The 18,414-nt window shown below is 34.0% G+C and overlaps 1 protein-coding gene across 11 annotated transcripts in view; it reads right to left on the reverse strand.

Moving 5' to 3' along the window:
- Window positions 1-18,414, reverse strand: part of DOCK9 (dedicator of cytokinesis 9) — a 115,819-nt gene that overhangs the window by 34,605 nt on the left and 62,800 nt on the right. For all 11 annotated transcript variants that reach the window (XM_088523339.1, XM_088523334.1, XM_088523337.1 and 8 more), the window contains 19 exons: window positions 17,562-17,641; window positions 17,291-17,478; window positions 17,100-17,165; window positions 15,969-16,061; window positions 15,587-15,710; window positions 15,199-15,320; window positions 13,908-13,994; window positions 13,178-13,267; window positions 12,310-12,425; window positions 12,117-12,186; window positions 11,870-11,995; window positions 11,672-11,743; window positions 7,393-7,539; window positions 6,647-6,730; window positions 5,875-5,986; window positions 3,655-3,833; window positions 2,793-2,909; window positions 1,225-1,345; window positions 145-278 (listed from right to left, as the gene is read on the reverse strand). In XM_088523339.1, the coding sequence (XP_088379465.1) occupies window positions 145-278; window positions 1,225-1,345; window positions 2,793-2,909; window positions 3,655-3,833; window positions 5,875-5,986; window positions 6,647-6,730; window positions 7,393-7,539; window positions 11,672-11,743; window positions 11,870-11,995; window positions 12,117-12,186; window positions 12,310-12,425; window positions 13,178-13,267; window positions 13,908-13,994; window positions 15,199-15,320; window positions 15,587-15,710; window positions 15,969-16,061; window positions 17,100-17,165; window positions 17,291-17,478; window positions 17,562-17,641 (2,128 nt within the window). The remainder of the gene's footprint in view (window positions 1-144; window positions 279-1,224; window positions 1,346-2,792; window positions 2,910-3,654; window positions 3,834-5,874; window positions 5,987-6,646; window positions 6,731-7,392; window positions 7,540-11,671; window positions 11,744-11,869; window positions 11,996-12,116; window positions 12,187-12,309; window positions 12,426-13,177; window positions 13,268-13,907; window positions 13,995-15,198; window positions 15,321-15,586; window positions 15,711-15,968; window positions 16,062-17,099; window positions 17,166-17,290; window positions 17,479-17,561; window positions 17,642-18,414) is intronic.

Here is an 18,414-nt window from a genome sequence, read left to right on the forward strand (position 1 = left end):
CTATAAAGTCAATCTCATAGGAGGTTACAGAATTTAGCTCTTATGAGAATCAGAATCTCTTATGAGAATCAGAATAGTTTTTAGAAATAGAGCCTTTTAGGAATATAGTCTTTTTTTTTGTTGTTTGTTTTTTGTTTTGTTTACCTTGTCAAGGGAATTGCTCTTGTCACTTTGTCTTTCTGGGAGACTGTTTCCTGAGTCTGTACTTATAAGAGAGCCTCTTGAGTCAGCATTCCTCACACAATTGATGTTTGGAGTTGATGTGGTATATGGGGAAGCTAAACATAGCAACAGGAAAAAAAAGTGTACATGTACAGAAAACAGATACTACATAGTTGAGTAAGACTTCTAAAATATCATATGTATACACATAGTGTGTGTGTATATATACACACACACACGTTTTAAAAATCCAAACCACTAGTTTTATTTATATACATACTAAGAAGGTAAATTTACTGCATATTTCCAGCAATGTGTATTCACATATAGACACAAACTTATGTACAAATACTTAGACACAGATGAAAAACATGTATGTATAGATACACACATATTAACATGAAAAAACATTATTTTTCAAAAGTTCCCATTCTCCTTCATTTTCACCTCATATAATTTTTTATTCACAAGTAATAGTTAATTGCACCAGATAACAGAAAAAAAAACAAAGCACTGAGAAGAAAGATGGGAGGATGTCCGAGTTTGTGCACACAGCAATCCCCTTAGAGATGGTCCTTAGCATCACTTACAAAACTGTGCATTATGATGCTCTTGCAGAAGTGACTACAGATATTCTCTCGTATTTCTCTGTAGTAATGCAAGAAAAACATTTGATGGGGGTGGAGAGCGAAGCTGATAGCTCCAGGAATCCAGGAATTCTTCTTCTTCCCCCCCCCCCCCCCCCGAAAGACAGGGACAAACAAAACCACAAGCACCATACAAGAAAGATTTTTAATTTGCAGACTGAAAATTCTGGCCCACGCCGAATAGCTGATTGCATTAGGATTCTGTTATCTAAAAGCAGAAAACTAGGGATATGTCTACAATACGGTTACTGTGGATAAAGAAGAAATTCTTGGGGTAGAGGGAAAAAGCCCTCATAAATCCAGATTTAAACTCCACCAATTGGTAACATTCACGTGCACATTCAAAAAGCAACTCGAGTTGGACACAGAACAGTTATGTTTAATAACAGGGAAAAAGGAAATATTAAGAGCTTACCAATGCCGGAGATGACACCAAATAGATCCTTTGGAAGGCTGCTATCCAATGTGTTTCCTGACTTCTGTGGTGTTGTTAGGTGACTCGCAGTTGGCAAATTAAGTGCATCATCCTTTGCATTCTGTTTGGAAAAGACAGAAAAATGTCATTCATATTTTCCAGCATCCCGGTTCTAGTGCTCCAGTGGAGAGCAATATTTGCTATTTGTTTCTTTCTTATGTATTGATTTCTATTAATTATGTTCCAAAGCATGGGATGAGATGTTCAAATACTTGCATCAGCAGAGATAGCTTCAAACTTAAGACACCTCAAACATTGACAAAATGAACAGTTCCAGTCCATGGAATTTTAAACATTGAAAAATAGTTATTTCCAAAATGCACAGATTGTTTTTACTTCACATACACAAATATTTCTCTTATTGGAAGAGTACAGTGAGTTTATTTCTTTCTGAATTTGCAAAAGGAAGACAGAAGGATGTGGAAAAGAAAAATAAAAGATTCTTTAATCTTTAAATCTTAGATTCAATAATTATATCTAACTATATTATATCAATAAGTTCATTAACAAATTCAATTTTAATTCATTCTCCTTAGACTACCACTGTCCCAGAAGCTCACTCCTTTACAGCTGGATTTTTTTTTTCTCTCTCTCTCTTTTTTTAATTAACTAAATTTGGTTTTGGTCCATTTATTTTGCTTTTGAACGGAATCAGGAAAATATGATTTTTATACATATGTGCATATATGTGTATGTATATATAAATCTGATTTTCCTGATTGTTATATATGTGTATACATATGCATAGAACTACATCTAACAAACAGTATTTTATACTGAATAGCAACAGCAGCTACTGATTCTGACAAGGTTTTAGCAAACACAACTAATTCTCTACATAGTGGAAGACAGTGGGAGTTTTCTCTTGAATAAGAATTAAAGGCAGTATTACAATCTACAAGATTTGTACAAAATGGCAGGAGAGACTGCAGAGAAGGGCAATTTCTTACCAAAAAAAGCATACACATGAAAATTTAACAAAAACTTCTCTTACATAAAATGTACTAAAAAAATGAATAATAGAGAAACAATCATTATTTTAAGTTCAATTCTACACGTCCTTCAACTTCTTTGGTACTTAATGCTGCCAAAAAAGATACCTCAAGCCCAATCCCATGGGTCTATGGCTTTACTGAAATACAGGAACATGCCCCAGAGACGATACAAAAGCAAAATGCTACATGACAGTACCATTGGATGGTGTTACAATGACACTGTGGTGGTGTGTGGGGCCTAGCATTCTCCAAAAACATCAGAAATTCAAAAAAGGATCAATAAAGGAACTGTAACTCATACATAGGACCAATAAAGGAACTGTAACTCATACATAGGACCAATCTATTTAATCATGATATAAGGCATAGCTTACCCTGGAAAACCTGAGGCCAAAATCACAAATGCAAGTAAACTTAAGTTAATAAAAAGTAATCTTGAGTATGAAGTTTTTCATATATGTGTTACCATTATGAAAAAAAAAATCAGAATCTCATATAAAAATGGCCACTCACATTGCTGGAAGGGTTAACAGGAAATGGAGACACATCTTTGACATTGATTCGCTGAACATTTTCTATGAGCAGTCCAAAGAGTGGTAAATACATAGTGGCTATTCTTGCTTGATGGCTCTAAATAGAGTTCAACAGTTCATTAGCAAATCACACAGAATCACAGAATGGTGGAGGCAGCAGATTTTGTGTTGATTATCCAAGATTGTTTTTTAAAGATATGTTTTATTTAGTATTTCTGTTAAGCTGTAGAAAAAAATTTTTAAGTGGATTCAATTTTTATCTAAAACTAAACAGATCTAATTAATTTCATATTAACTTGATAAATTTGTGGCATCTGCTGTTAAAATTTCATGGCTTCTCCACAGCACAGCTAAAAAAAAAAAAAAAAAAAAAGGCACCTGCAAAATTAAAAATTGCTCAAATTTTACCACTATAACTTGCAGTTTAAACTTTTTTTCCTCAGCAAGATATGATAAATGTACAACTGCTGAATTTTAAAAGCTAATGTTTACTGAAAATAAGAGCTTTTAAAACAGACAGTAAAATCTGATTACTGTACCTCTTAGGGATTACTGCACCTCAGACATTTCACCATACCAAAAAGCAATAAACTTAATTAATAGTATAATTATGCTAAAAAGGTGCTCTGGGCTTTTATTTGGCAAAAACATTTGGTGTTACAGGTTTTGATACAATTCTCAGCTATATTTGTTTTCCTTACAAATATAACTGAACGTGAACTGAACTGAAATATGAACTGAAACAGCATGGCTATAAATTTTTTACTGAAAGAAAGAAAAAAAATGTTCTCAAATGCACTGAATCTTTATATTTTGTACTACTAATACAGAAATGCACTTACCCTGGAAGCATATCTATCATCGAAAGAATGCTTTATCATCAAATTCTTGAGCACACTAATTGCGATCTGCCGTATGTCTCTGAACTCTTGCAATGCATTTCCCACCTCCCTTAGAAGCAAGCCCACTAAAAAGTGATTCTTACAGAACTCATCTGTTAATGAATAGTCAAGGTGAAGGTCTGGAAATAAAGCACAAGCCCTATGTAAGGAATGGATCCGTTTAAATTAATTTATTAATTAACAAAAAGTTGAACAAAGATGTCCTCAAACTTATTGACAAAGAAGTTTCCAGATGACATAACTGTAAATCTACTCTAAGATGTATATGAATATATGCAAATAGATTCCTCTATATAGATGTTAAAAGATACACACACACAAATATATATCAGACAGCATTCGAGCTACCCCAGTTTGAAAAATATATTTTCATGTATCAAAATAATTATTGAACTGATTTGTGTAGTGAATATACCATATGCAGTGTCATCTATTTACTGTAACACAGATAAGTCTAAAATATCCACTGAGGAGCTGTTCTCAAGAATTTCTCAGATAAACTTTTTTCAACAGAACAGTCAAAGACCAGGTACTGATCTCAAATACATTCATTTTTGGAAGAGCCCCCCAGTAATGGAGTCCATTAATCAGGAAAGAAACAAACACAGAAATGCACAGACTTTTTACAGTTCTCCTTGTACAATTATCACAACAGCCTGTCATACACCATCAGAGATCTCTCTTGTGTGGGATGGCAAAACAGATCCAGAAATTCTTGTGCTAAAGGTCTTTTTCTCTGGCTAAGCTCCTAGGAGAAGCATTTTATTCTGTTCATCACTGTGCAGCCAGAAACACTATTTTTTCTAGTTTGGTTACTCCCTTATACATACTAAAACAATTCAGGTGCTTTTCATTGGAAAGATTTACACAATGTATCTAACACACTCCAGAAAGCTATATTAAAAAAAAAGAAAAAAGAAAAAAGACAAACACACAAGCTCTATGCAGTTGCCTTACTCTTACAGTGCTGTTCCACCCTAGTGAAATGCCTAACTAGTTTCATCCAGCTTTACCAAGACAGCAGAGGATACTGAAAAAAATATTTCAAGAGAGATTAATCTAACAGAATACCAATAGAACCAGCAGGAAGTAGCAGTTTTTGGTTCTAAAAGTGCCTTTCTCATCTCTGCTATTCATGTTTGTTTTGCACCAACACTAGGAAGAATTTAATGGTTTTAAAGCTGCAGATGCTAACAAACTATTTATTTTTGGCACATTTTGTTAGATGTACCAGCAGCCCAGCTTTCCATACAAGAGATGTAGATAGAAGCAGGCTACACAAGAGAAATATAGAAACACTGACCAGGAACGCAGGGTCTGTGCCAGGAAGGCCAACGCATAGCTACAGTTGAAGCTGGTAACAGACATCAATGGCAGAGCAGCTTCTACTCCTGGGGAATGGCATGACTAGCTAGGGGAGAGCTCTGCCAAAAATGACCTAGACGTCCAGGTGGACAACAGGTTTAAGAACCAGCAGTATTTTCTGGCAGCAAGGAAGGCTGCCCAAGCACACTGGGCTGTATCAACAGAATCCCTTCCTACTGGTCAGGAAGAGATTATTCTCCTTTCCTTGGCATTTGTTAGGTCGCATCTGTAATATTATCCTGTTTTGGGCCCTCTAGTACAAGAAATGTTTAAGTGCATTTGGTGGAGGGCCAAGATGACTGAAGGGCTGGAGCACATAACCTATAGGGATAAAGTGAGGGAATAAATTTGTAACCTAATACATCTTTTTAATACTGAAAGGAGATGGTCAAGGAGGCAGAGCTAGGCCAGAGAAGGCTTTATGGATATGCACAGCAGAGAGGCAGTCATCATAATTTAAAGCAGAGGAGATGGACTAGATACAAGGGAAAGAATTTCTTCATCACAAGGATAAGTGTTGGGACTGACTGCCATCCCAAATGAGTAGTTTCTTAGAGAAATGGGGCAAGAATCAAAGATTTAGTCTACCACATATCTTTCAGTAACTAGATACTTTGCACAGATTGCTCTGCTACCTAAACTATTCTTCTGATGTTAAGAAATGGAATCCCAAAGTTGTAATCTAATACTTTCAAAATTTCAAAGATATAATAGACCTTCAGTTACAGTCTACTTGTTTAACAAGAAAAAGCTGTGATACAAGAAATATAGCATACACTTTTGTAGGTGGATTACCTTGGTATCTCTGAATCCTGCCTTTTCCAAATGGCATTGGCAGATTCAAAGGTATGTAGTGTTCATGATTACAGACTACACGGAGAAATTCAAATTTGAACTCAAAGAGTGTCTGCAAAAAATCATTTGAAAGTGTAAATAAAACAACAGATACAATGATTTGAATAACATGCATTTAACATAACATTTGAATCACTTTCTTACACAAATGAGTGCTTTCTCTCAGCCTTGCTGTATGACAGATATGGACTTGTGAAAGTTCCAAATGCCACTAAAATAACTTTCAGCACAATTCATACCCAACAGCTGCATATAGTTCTATTTCCTCCTCCTGTCTCCCATACTTAATCAGTATAGTCAGCTAGCATAATATACACTGACATAACACAATTCTGGAATCACAGGAGATATTCTTAGGACAGCTAAAACATGCTATCTCCATTACTGTAAAAGTACGGAAACACATGAGGTATCAAAGATCTCATCTAATGGAGACAATTGTGGACTGTCATATTCTTGCTTGATATTTCTATTTAGTTTTACCCCCTCCATTTTCTAAATATACATGCTAGGGGGTAGACACTTAGAAGACTGAAAGCAACACATGAAAAAGTTCTCTGTTGGGAAAATTGATGAAGGCACAGCATGGTACTTCTAAGTAATATGCTTGAATGTAGCTGGAAAGAAGTCTCAAGTCTTAAAGGCAGGACTCATATCCACAAGTATCAGAAAGAAGCAACTCCTAAAAATAGCTTGTTTAAAAAAAGAGTACCTTTGGATCTCCTGGGGAAAAGCAGCTGATGTAGTTATTGATTTGTTTGAAAACAAAACCTCTATCCATAAAGGTAAAACACCTCTAGGGGAAAAAAAAAACAAACAAGAAACAGCACTGGTTTAGCATAGTCCCAGTACATACATCTGTGTTTATTTTTCAAACATATTATTGATATTTCATTCAGTCTGAATATAACCAATGAAACAAGCATGCTACATTACATGCATACCACATTTTCCCTTAGAGGCCAGAACACAAGAAAACCAGAGATAAAAAAGCATTTTGAAGATAAATCTCCTATCTTGACATGATATGCCCCCAGCAGCTTAACTTACCATTTTCTCCCCCCTTTTTTTCTCTCCACTGCATCTCATTAATTCAAAAAGAAATGATACTGAAAGCATGCCCATATGAAAAAAAAAAAAAGCGAATACGAAACTACTCAATGCGTTAAGTTTTTGTAGCATTGGAAGAAAACTGGAATATATATGAAAGAATAAACAAAAAGTTTGGAAAAGATATTAATTCATTAAAAAAAAAACTATAAATAGGTCAGTATTTTGATTACAAAAAAATGCAAATTATATTTCAGTACAATTTTACTTCATCAGTAAAGTATACTTACATAGCATAGTGCATATTCAGTTTTATATGACTTGGCCTTAAAAAAAAAAATCCTTAAAATGCATAAAGAAACAGCATAATCAAAAGTGACCACAGAACCCAAGCCTTTGTGTACCTACTTTTATGAAAGCAGCGAGGCTATGGTTTGCATTTTTTGAAGCCTCTGGATTGTCTCTGTACTTCTGGGTGATGTGTGGCATTAGCATATTAACAACTGTTTCAACTGCGTGATGAAAGGAAGCAGAAAATCTCTGGTTTCGCAACAGCTAGAAGCACAAATTTAATACACATTTAGTTCGATTTATAACAACAAAACACAAAAGAAAACTTATTTTAGATAAGATACAGATAACCTGTCAGGGAAGGAGCACAGTTTTCAAGTTAAGTAGTTTTACTTTAAAATACAATTTCATTTGAATGTAAGATTTTATTAATAAAATGCTTTTCTAAACTAAATTGAATGCAAGAACCCAGGTAGAGCAAATCATTATCAGGCAATGATTGTAATCAAGCAATCATTGTAATCAATGATTACAAAATTTGACATGTTTGAACATGCTCCAAACCCCCTAGTTCTACCTTAAGAAAAAAATCAAGAAATACAAATGTAAATTGAATTTTCTCCTTCCTGAATCTTTTGGCTCTTTTTAATGAAATACTTAAAATTATTTACAGCAACCCTAAAAAAAAAAAGAAAGAAAAATCAGAAGACTAGAGAAGTAATGTATAGCATGTTGTAAATAAAAAAAAATACTCCATCTTTCAAGTACATAAAGTTTACGGCCATTAAGTCTATCCTACTGAAAAAACAAGCCAAGGACTTCTCTTATGACTTCTCTTAGGTCTGCTAGATGCCAAGCGATGAGCTTCTTGATGAGTAGTAATAATGGTCATGCCACCCCAGCTCACATGCACTTCATATCATCACGACACTCATAGCACCAGCTAATAAAACCTCTAACAAACACTTTCAATTGACACAATATCGCACTGCCATTTTTTTTCCCTTGAAAGGCAAATCTTGTTATTTGAATATACTCCTCATATCCAGGTGCTGGTGCTCTCCAAATGCAGGAGATATCAATTACGGGAGAGCATGCCTAGTTGTGAATCCTGGCAGAATCATTGTAAGAAGTTGTGTTTGTTTTCTGTTTGTTTACACAGACTCCTGCTTTAAAAAAAAGATTACATTCTACCGTACTTATTTTATCCACCATCTGATCTTAATTTAAAAAAGTAATCGCTACTGTAAGGAAGTTATAATTAAATTAAGGAAATGGGTTTGCCTGATAGCAAGTTAGTGGTTTCTTTGAAGTTTTTTTAATCCAGTCTGCTATTTCCAAACTTGTGAGGATTCTTGTATGTTTCTAAAAACTAGGAACTTTGGTTAGCCGAACAAAAACATTTTTCTTTTCCCCCAAAATACCAAATACAAAAGTAAACATTCTCAAGATATACAAGTATTACAAACACCATGTTTTGAAAACCCTGCCCAGATGTACCATATTCTATAATTAGAATATGCATCTTTTCACAGTGTTGAGAACGGTAAAATAAGAAGTACTAGCAGCACTGTCAGGAAAGTCAACAAAAAAAACCCTAAACTGGCAGAAGGGAGGGAAAAAAAAAAAAGTCTTTCAGTATTAATACTAAAGTTTAGTTACCCTGAAGTTGTCAATATCATGAGTTGCCAACTCATTTTTGAGTGATGCATTTTTAATTCAACTCCAGGAGTCTGTAGAATATACCAGTTTTAAAATAAGAATCAGAGGAAGACTACACTTTTATTTCAGTTTAATTAGTGGCTGTAATAAATAAACTCAAAATAGAGCGTGGTAAAATAAGCAGCATTCCTTTTACAGACTGAAAAGATGAAATCTGTTCTAAGCAGCATCAAATCAATAACGGAAATTTAAGCTTATAGAATCTACTGTCTTTTCCAAAGTTATTTCAACAGACACCACAGAAACAGAAAAAGAAGTGAATAATGGAAGAAACTGTACCCGGATAATTTTCTTACTCATTTGAATTAACAGCATTTATATTGATCAGTGGTAGATAAAGTGGTGGATAAGTCTTGTCTCTTGCTAGAAATTTCGAGGTAGCCCCAAACACTTAATCTATCTCAGCTATCAATTAACACCCAAGCAAGAAGTTTGACATCTTCGGTCCACCAAGATACATTGCACATTGTACATAAAAGCCCTTGCACATGTTTACGATCTTAAAAACAAATAAGAATAAAAAAAAGCAAATAATAGCCTTCATACTTCCCTAGACAGCTTAAGAATTCAGTGATAAACGCCTTCCCTCTTCCACATTTCAGAAGGTACTTACATGAGTAGTACGAGCAGCATGTCAATGCCCGACTTCTCAGCAAAATACGTACTCTAGATTAATACATATTCTAGATTAAATGGACTATAAATAGCAGGTGAAAGTTTATGGCACTTTGAGAGGATATATCAAGTCAGTTTTGCACAAAAACATCTCTTCCCTGAAAACAATTGTCTAATCTGTTTTTAAAAAAATCTCCCAGCAAAGGTACCAGAATTTAATCAGAAAGAGTGTTCCAGGACTAGTGTCAAATGAAATAATGAGTTTTTATTAAATATATATCTATTTTGTTGGGATAGAAAAAGAGAGGACTGTCTCTTCATGCCATTTTAGCAAAGAGAACTCCTTGTAGACTTTTGTATAAATGCAACACAGCAGCTGGCATCTCATGATATTATAAGCAGAAGTTTGAAGTTTTCTTCAAATAGAAGAATAACAGGATGAAGTCAGATATTCTTCATAAGTTTTAGCAGCTCATAGAAACTTAGAATAAAACATAGCAGGGCAGGATGGGTGGCTATACTTAAAACACATAATTGATTTTACTCTTAAATGAGAAGGAGCCTAGACACGCCGACTGGTTTTCTGGACGGCTGCTCTAACATCCCACAGCAGTGGGAAAAAATTATGTCATCAGGCACGTTAAATATCCTCCTCCTTATTTCATCCAGAGAATAAAACATGGATTTTTGCTATTTCTACAAAGAGGGCAATGGTAAAGCCTGACATCTTCATTGTATAATGTATTTCTGTAGAGGTGCTTTAGGTTAAAACAGTAACATCTACTTCAACTTGAAATCCCTAAAGATGCCACTTTTATGTTCTTCCTCTCCATTGTTATGACATCCCTGAAATTATGTATCAGTAATTAGGGTTAAAAAGAGTCTAACTGAACACTGTGACAGGATATATTTTTATGTGCTGCTAGACAAAATTCAGCACAGTGGAATGATTACTGGTTTACTTTCAGTTAAAAGAATAGGAAAACCTTTTGTTTTTTTCCCTATTTTTGTCTTTTACATAGAACATCACTTGTCCTTAGTATGTTAGTGATGTAGGATTTCCTGGACTTCCAGCAGGTTACTTTCGAGAATGACTACTGATGAAAAATTCATTTGACCAATTATATGGAACTCACCTTTTTCTTAAAAAGAAAAAAAAAAATGAATTATTATTAAAAAAAAATGATACTAATATAGAAAAGTCCAAACACTGGAAAGTAAGTTGAAATGGGATTTGAACTCTACTGATAATCCTACAGCAGACCAATATTAAATATAGTGCTTGGTAAAATTGATTCCTGATCATTATCCACTCAATTGCTTCTCCCCATGCAATTCAGACTTGCAGTTACGTTCTAAACACGCAGTGAAAATACCAATAAACATTCCGGATCACCTGCTTTACTCCTCTGTATGTTACTGAGCCAGGAGCGTTTTGTGCACTTGAAACTTTACTTCCAAGTAGAAGACCTTGCTTCAGAGAAGTGGTAAACTAAGTAACTATTTTTCATATCAGAAACATGGCTTACTATACGCCAAAACGTCTGGTTCTACAATATTAGTATTAGTATCGAACGTAGGAAACAGGAATTTCTTACCACCTACAGAAAGACTGCAAAACATGTCAGTCATTTTTCTCAGAGTCACTTAATATCACAGCCAAAGAACTACTGAAGAAAAAGTCCACATATTTTTGGATATCTACATCAAGGGCCACATTGCTAATATATTCACTGTACCATACACATGAAGAAATCTTACTAAAAGGGTCCAATGATTTGTGCAGGATGCACTACTGTACAGTTTTTAATGGGTTGCTATTCTTTTATATATGTTTTTATTCTTCTATAAAGATCTCTGATTTTTTTCTATTATTTCACCATCTTGCTCCTGCTGCTTTGCTTTCCTTCATCTTCTAATAAATAAAGAGTTATTAAACATAAATTATAGTAATATAGTATACAATTCTTTCTTCTAATTTTCTTATACACCATAAAAACATATAACTAGGGAAAGAAGACACTATGCACATTTTTTTTTTTTGCAAAAGTGAACATACCTTCACTTTCGAGTTTTCTATCAGATGCTGGGACATTGATTTTATCAGAACTTCAAAGAAAAACCATGAATACTGTGGAGAAAAAAAAAGAAGTAAAATCCTCATGTGCATTTAATAGCTTTTTCAATATTGTTGGTACACAGCCTTCAGTTCTGACCGGTTATGAACATACATGAAAAAGTCTATTTCAATATATACCTTAAGGAGTTTGTTGCTTGTAAGAAAGTCAGCAGATGGCTTTAGAATTGTGGTCATGGACTTGGTCAATTCTTCATGCACAGTCTTATATTCAGAAGCAATATAAGGTTCAGCTTTATAAGCATACTTGGGGGGGAAAAAAGAACATAATTTGAGATTATGACATAATATGAAATTACTGAAATTAAACTCAGTTTAAATATACTGGGTTTAGATAAGTTTTGTTTGTTTGTTTACTTCTGCCTACCTTGACATAAGACCTCAGGTAGCTGTCCAAACCTTCTTCGTGACACTGGGCCACAATATGGATAATAACCCTAAATAAGAGTCAGAAAACAAATCCAGGTGAGAATGCAGAAGGAAGGTATGGTTGCCATAGCAAAAATGTTATTCAGTTGCAATCATCATTTCAACTCCACAAGGCACTTAAACTTCTTTACCTTGTCACATTGACTGCAACCTCCTCTTGAGTAGCTCTAGTGAGAACTCTAAACAACTGGTTTAGAACAGTTGGCAGGAAAGCTATCATTACATGGCCCTCCATAGCATGGAGGCTCTGAAAGAGAGAAAGAAGCAACAGCACTGTCACTCCCTTGAAACAATGGCATTTCAATAACAAACTCTGAAACAAAGCTCTTCTCTGTATTAAAGAGGATCAGAGTAGCCTTGAGAAATGGAAGATGACTTAGAACCTTAGTTCTGACAAAACAGAGATTGGAAAGCAAGTCCATTTCAGACATATGCCACATTCTGAACTTAAGTTCTTACTTGAATGCCTTGAGTAGGCAATCTGTTTTTATGAACTCATGTTATGCAATCTTATAACTCATGTTATGCAAACTTAAGAAAATCTGGAGTTACTTGTAATACTTTATATGGATTTTAAATTGACTAAATATCAGCTTCCATAGCCAAACACTCCAATCTTAAGGGAAAATTGCAGACATGACAGTGATGACCTAAGGAAAATCTGTATTACTGATGCTATAATATGTCAGCAAGCAATGCACTACCACTCAACAGCCAACATTCATCACACTGCACCACGTGCAGTTTGATTTGTCCATTTGATACACTTGGCCATTAGTATATTGAAGTCATCGCCCATAGGCTGACTGATACTGTCTCATTATTTCCTCATGCTGTTCTACTTTTTTTCTTATATTTCCATCATAAATTATTTAGGGCAGGGAGAAGCTTGTTCCTGCTATAGCTTATATTCTATAAAGGAGACCGAGACAACAGCTAAAGCTCCTGTGTCTTACAAAGATATAAATAAATAATTTGTTTTTAACTGCCATTTTATACCTTAAGATATTTTACAAGATCGGTTCCCAGTGCACGAGCTCCAGACTCTGTTTTCTGACAGTACTGAAAAAAATTATGCAAGTGCTGATCCTACCAAAGACAAAAAGAATCAGAAATTAAACAATATCTAACATTTTTACCCATAAAACATAACATATACAATATAGGAGAAAATGTGTAGGTGTGTATATATTTATTTTTAAAAAAATAACTGTGCTATTCTGAAGAAGAATTTAGTCTAAAAGTAATGGTGATTTGTTTTTTTTTTGCCCATGTGAATAACTTCAGCAATTTTGAAAATTCATTATACAGAAATTACCTATGTTCTTTCACAGCAATTTACACACAGAAAATAGGCTACAAACATTGGTTATCCCCATTAATGATCAACTATAAAAGGACTCAGTGTTTTGCAGACTTAAATGCAGACTTAAATTGTTTCACACAACTATGATCTCTCATCTAACAGGAAGGAAGGTTTAGTTTGGAATGGATGACAACAGTAGACAGAACGCTCACATTTGAAACAGCTTTAATGTTACACCTGCTCCTTTTTTTTTTTTTTTTTATATATGAAAGATGGACACCATGCACAGTGTCCAAGAGACAAAAAGACAGCAGCATATTAATGTGTGAGAGTTTGAGAATTTTCCCCCGATATAGTATATATATGTTATAAATATACATTATCCCTAAAGCTTTCCCTAAATGTATTTGTTTTGTAACTTACCTGAGTATACACCGTTGACACCAGATGAGTGGATATTTTTAACAGCTGTTTGCCTCCATCTACCCATTTGATTTCAGGACCAGAATGCTGCATGCACACACACATACACACAGGAAAAAAAATAACGTGGGTGAATGTATGAATAAAACAGTGCTTTGCTTATAGTACCAGAAACAATATGTTTTGTTTTTTGGTTTTGATTTGTTAGCAGGCTGAGGAAATATGTACAGCACTACTAAAAATGTCCATGACGCTTAAAAATGGGTAGTAAAACAACTAGTGATTCTACAGCTAATCATCTTAGCCCTACCCTCCTAACCACAGGAATGAGCAGAGATTAATAACCATGATAAGAGCTTTAAACAATAATTATAGTTACAAAACGAAAAGATTAAAGATGTGATGGAGATGATGGATGAAAAGCTTTTAGCAGAGTGTTTTCTTCCTTTTTTTTTTTTTTTTTTTTAAATCTTAAAAAAAAAAAATCTTAAAAAATGGATCCAGATCAGAAGAGCAGAAAAACTCCAGTTGTTGATTTAGGCTTTTTTCTCCAAAACGAGTCAATTTTTTCCCTCCACATTTCTTCCTGTTAGTGGAATTCCTATCACGTTTTACATTTTCTACCCTCCTTGGTACCATTTTTATTAATATACGTTTTCTAAACTTTCTGCTTTGAAAAATAAAGCCATAATTTTACTAGTTATAGGTGAAGTATACAGACCACAGAAATAATAAAACGATGACGACTTTTCCAGGAATACAGGACTTACTGAAAGAAAACAATCATAAAGTGCTAAAAAATGTTCAAGAAAGGATCAGATTATTTGCATGCTTTCTTAAACTGAAAGTACTGAATATATTTTAAAATATATTTTAAAATTTGGTTGTAAGTTAGTGATTTACACAAAAAACATAACTAAAACAATTCTTTAGTGCATCAGGTATGTAATAATAGATATAACTACTTAACAGTTTAAATGAAAAGCTGTATTAGGGCAGTTGATTCAAATTCTTGTAAATGTTGGAGTTCAGTCATAAGTTTGGTCTCCAATTTGTGTTTGAGTTTGTTCTCTCTAAATCAGTTGTATAACTTATGTAAAGCATTCAATTTCAACTAAGTAAGACAATTTTTCCACTAGAAGAGTGAGGACTTGCAACGAATGTTCTTAGAATGAATTTTCTATGTTTTTCATAACTGGGCATTTACAACTGTCCCTCCTAGTCCTCCCCCCTTTTTTTTTTTAAAAAAAAAAAAAAAAAAAAAAGATTAGATCAATTTTATATAACATACCTTTCCAGTCCCCACTTCTTGATAACTAAGGTAGCCTGATGGAAGATTAGCTGACACTGGGATGTTTTGTTCATTTGTCACCACTCTTCCATCCTTTATTAGTGGAAGCCAAGAATAGCCGACTACGAAACATGAGAATAAAGTCATTTTATGTATATTATGACTCTTTATATAAACTCACATGAAAGTCTACCTGTACAATTTGGATAATTCACAAACCAGGACGTGCTACTGTAAGGGCCAATAACACGCACAATTACTAATGTTTAAAAAGACAAATAAATTGCCTATGCAAGCTCAAAAGCATTTTTGGATCAGTTCAATAGGATCCCAAGTTACCGATAAACCTGCCCACCAGTTCCTGCAAGCAAAGTGTGAGGAGACAAACCTTGCGTTTCAACAACATCTTTCTTCTTCGTACTCCCTTTGCTTGAATTATCACAGCTGACATGGTAGAAGGTGAACAACAAATGATGTTTTTCATGTAACTGAGTTGGCAATTCTATTTTAATCTGAAAGGCAAAAAAAAAAAAAATCTTTGTCTTCAGTTAGAATGATGAGATGACATACTAGATGTTCCTTAAATTGGTCTATGTCACTTGAAGCAAAATTTAAGAATAACTCATACAAAGTTAACAAAGATGTACTTACAGTCAAAAAAGGGTCTGGCCACTCAATCATCAACAACTTCAGTCTTTAAGTCTTTTCTGGCATTTTTGAAATTCAGAAAATATATAATACAATGAAATTGATCTAATAAAGGTAGTTACCTCATCATAAAATTCTGGATTTTGGTGGTGATGCAAAACAGCAGCACATGCACTTCTGGTAAATACTGGTCCACCTGGCCTACCATAGATGCACTAATAACAGGAAAAGAGAAAAACAAAAGACTATGATTTTTATTCACTTTCACCTTAGAACCTGCTTCACCTAAAATTTTATTGTTTTCTTAACTTGTGTTACATGTCTAAATAAGAATGAATTTTTCATAATGCAATTTTTGTAGATCAAGGACACACTGACTTTCAAAAATATCACAGATTTAACATGGATATAAACAGTGACTAAAAACCAAAAAATGATGATTTAATTTTTCGTCCCCTTTCAATTGTGCTATTTATATTATTGCATCGTATTAAAAAGCTAATTAACTAATTATAGAGATGTTAAGAAGATGAAGAATTAGCACATCCACAGTTGGTTAAAGAACTGACAGTTCCTTTGAGAAATAATGTCTGCTCGAGGGAATGCCTACTCCAGAAAAGTGACTAGAAGCCATCCATGTCACCCTTAAATTTTAAATACTACTGGAATTAGGAGGTCTTGCTTTTAATTTCCAATAAGCTAAAAGCAACTCTCTCCCCATCTGGCCCCTGCAAAAAACACTAAAACAACCCCAAGCTTGAATTAGGGATGACACTAGAAACAAAATCTGGTTCTTTTGCATAGGTTGAAGATTATACAACCACTAGTCTGCTTGTTCTTGTGCAGTAGAGTTGACACTGATTTCCCCTTCAGGATTCCTACCTATTTTTCCACTTTCAGGCAATTTTACTTATTTTTCTTTATGCTAGGTCAAACTCAAATATTGAGTTTGGCTCTGCAGTTGATCTAAAGCTTTATTGTTTTAATTTCTTAAGAATTCTTCCTATGGAGTAGACATAAGCCACCTCTGTTTGCAAGAAGCTTATTCTTGACATTTTTGTTCATGAAAAAGAATGAATTACTCTGAGGGTTCTTCAGTAATCTTTTATTTTGAGAACAAGCAATTCTTTTAAAAGATACTCCTACACCAAATGCAAAGGAATAACAGAAAGCTGCTATCATAATCCAGACAAATTAAGGATTACCATGCAATTTAGCAAATTGTTCACTATTTCCTTTAACCAGTCACTAACCTTTAAAGGCAGAGAATCCTCTTCATCAGAATCCTTGAACTCAATGCATACTGCAATATTTCTAGCCTAAAGTAGTTTTTAAAAAACAAAAACCCAAACACTTCATTAGAATGACTATCAAAGAAATAGAATATGCAACCAATCTCAATCACGTTGGCGAACAGAAGAACATACTGTTTTCCTATACTCACCTTTGCAAATGACTTCTGACTGTCATATTTCAAGTACTTTGGATAAACATAAAGATGATTGTTGTAGATGGTGAAAGGCTGAGTATGTTTTGGTATACAGGGAACAAATTCCTCTATTTCAAACGTTATTAGTGCCTTGGTACTGTTTTCAAATTGTTTCATGGGAATGTATGATGAGTTAACATAATCTGAAAATATATTAAAAATCAATAAAAAACTGAAGAGAAAAAAAAAGAGAAAAGTCTATTTAATACTGTTTATTCATACTTACTTGGAAAATCTGGTGACACATTATCAATTGTAACATCCAGATTTCCTAAAATAACAGGAAGTTTGGCCATCTTTTCAGGTCTATAGGAAGGAAAAAAAAAAAAAAAAAAAAAAAAAGGTCAGGCCACATGCAAATCTACCTATCAGAAATGCCAGAGAAAAGAGATAATAGGAAACAGAAGCAAAGATAATATCCTGAAATAGGAATGTGTGGAGAAAGGTGGTTTGGGAGAAGAAAACTCATCTGGTCTGGCTTTTTTGCAAAAAGTTTTTCAGAGTTTTCTTTTCTTTTAAATTCCAACGAAAATAGAAGAAGGTAAGGCTTTACTCACGGGTATGAATAAAGTTAAGGAAATGTGTGTTTTTTATTTCTTTAAATCAAAATGAAAAACTTCATTAGAAAGAAGTTTTGTTTATCTTATAGTAACTCAAGACCTTTTGCAGCATGGGGATCAGCTATAATTAAGATTTTTACATCTCAGAGACCTGTACTGGTATTAATTTGAGGGACAGGGTTGAAGGGAAAGATCTTTAAGTTAATAAAACATGCCTTCCACACAAAGCAAACTTTTTCCTACCACTTCCTTTTTCTAAAACAGTAATCCACCCAGCAATTACCTACTATTAACGAGACAACTATGAAATTTCATGTAGCTGATGGAGATACATTTTAAAGTCGCATTATCTTTCATGTTAAAACATCAGTGTAGAAATCTTTACTAGTAAATACAGCCAACAGCATCTTTTTTTTTCCTTTAATCATTGCACAAGGAGCAGCTGCAAAGTTTTCCAAAAACATCCTTCAAAACAACTTGATTCTAACTAACTCCAGTTGGAGATTATAATCAATATCT

This window comes from Tinamus guttatus, unplaced genomic scaffold (genome assembly GCF_059628265.1).
Source record: "Tinamus guttatus ecotype Peru unplaced genomic scaffold, ASM5962826v1 Tinamus_guttatus_pri_ptg000180l, whole genome shotgun sequence".
Classification (NCBI taxonomy): domain Eukaryota; kingdom Metazoa; phylum Chordata; class Aves; order Tinamiformes; family Tinamidae; genus Tinamus; species Tinamus guttatus.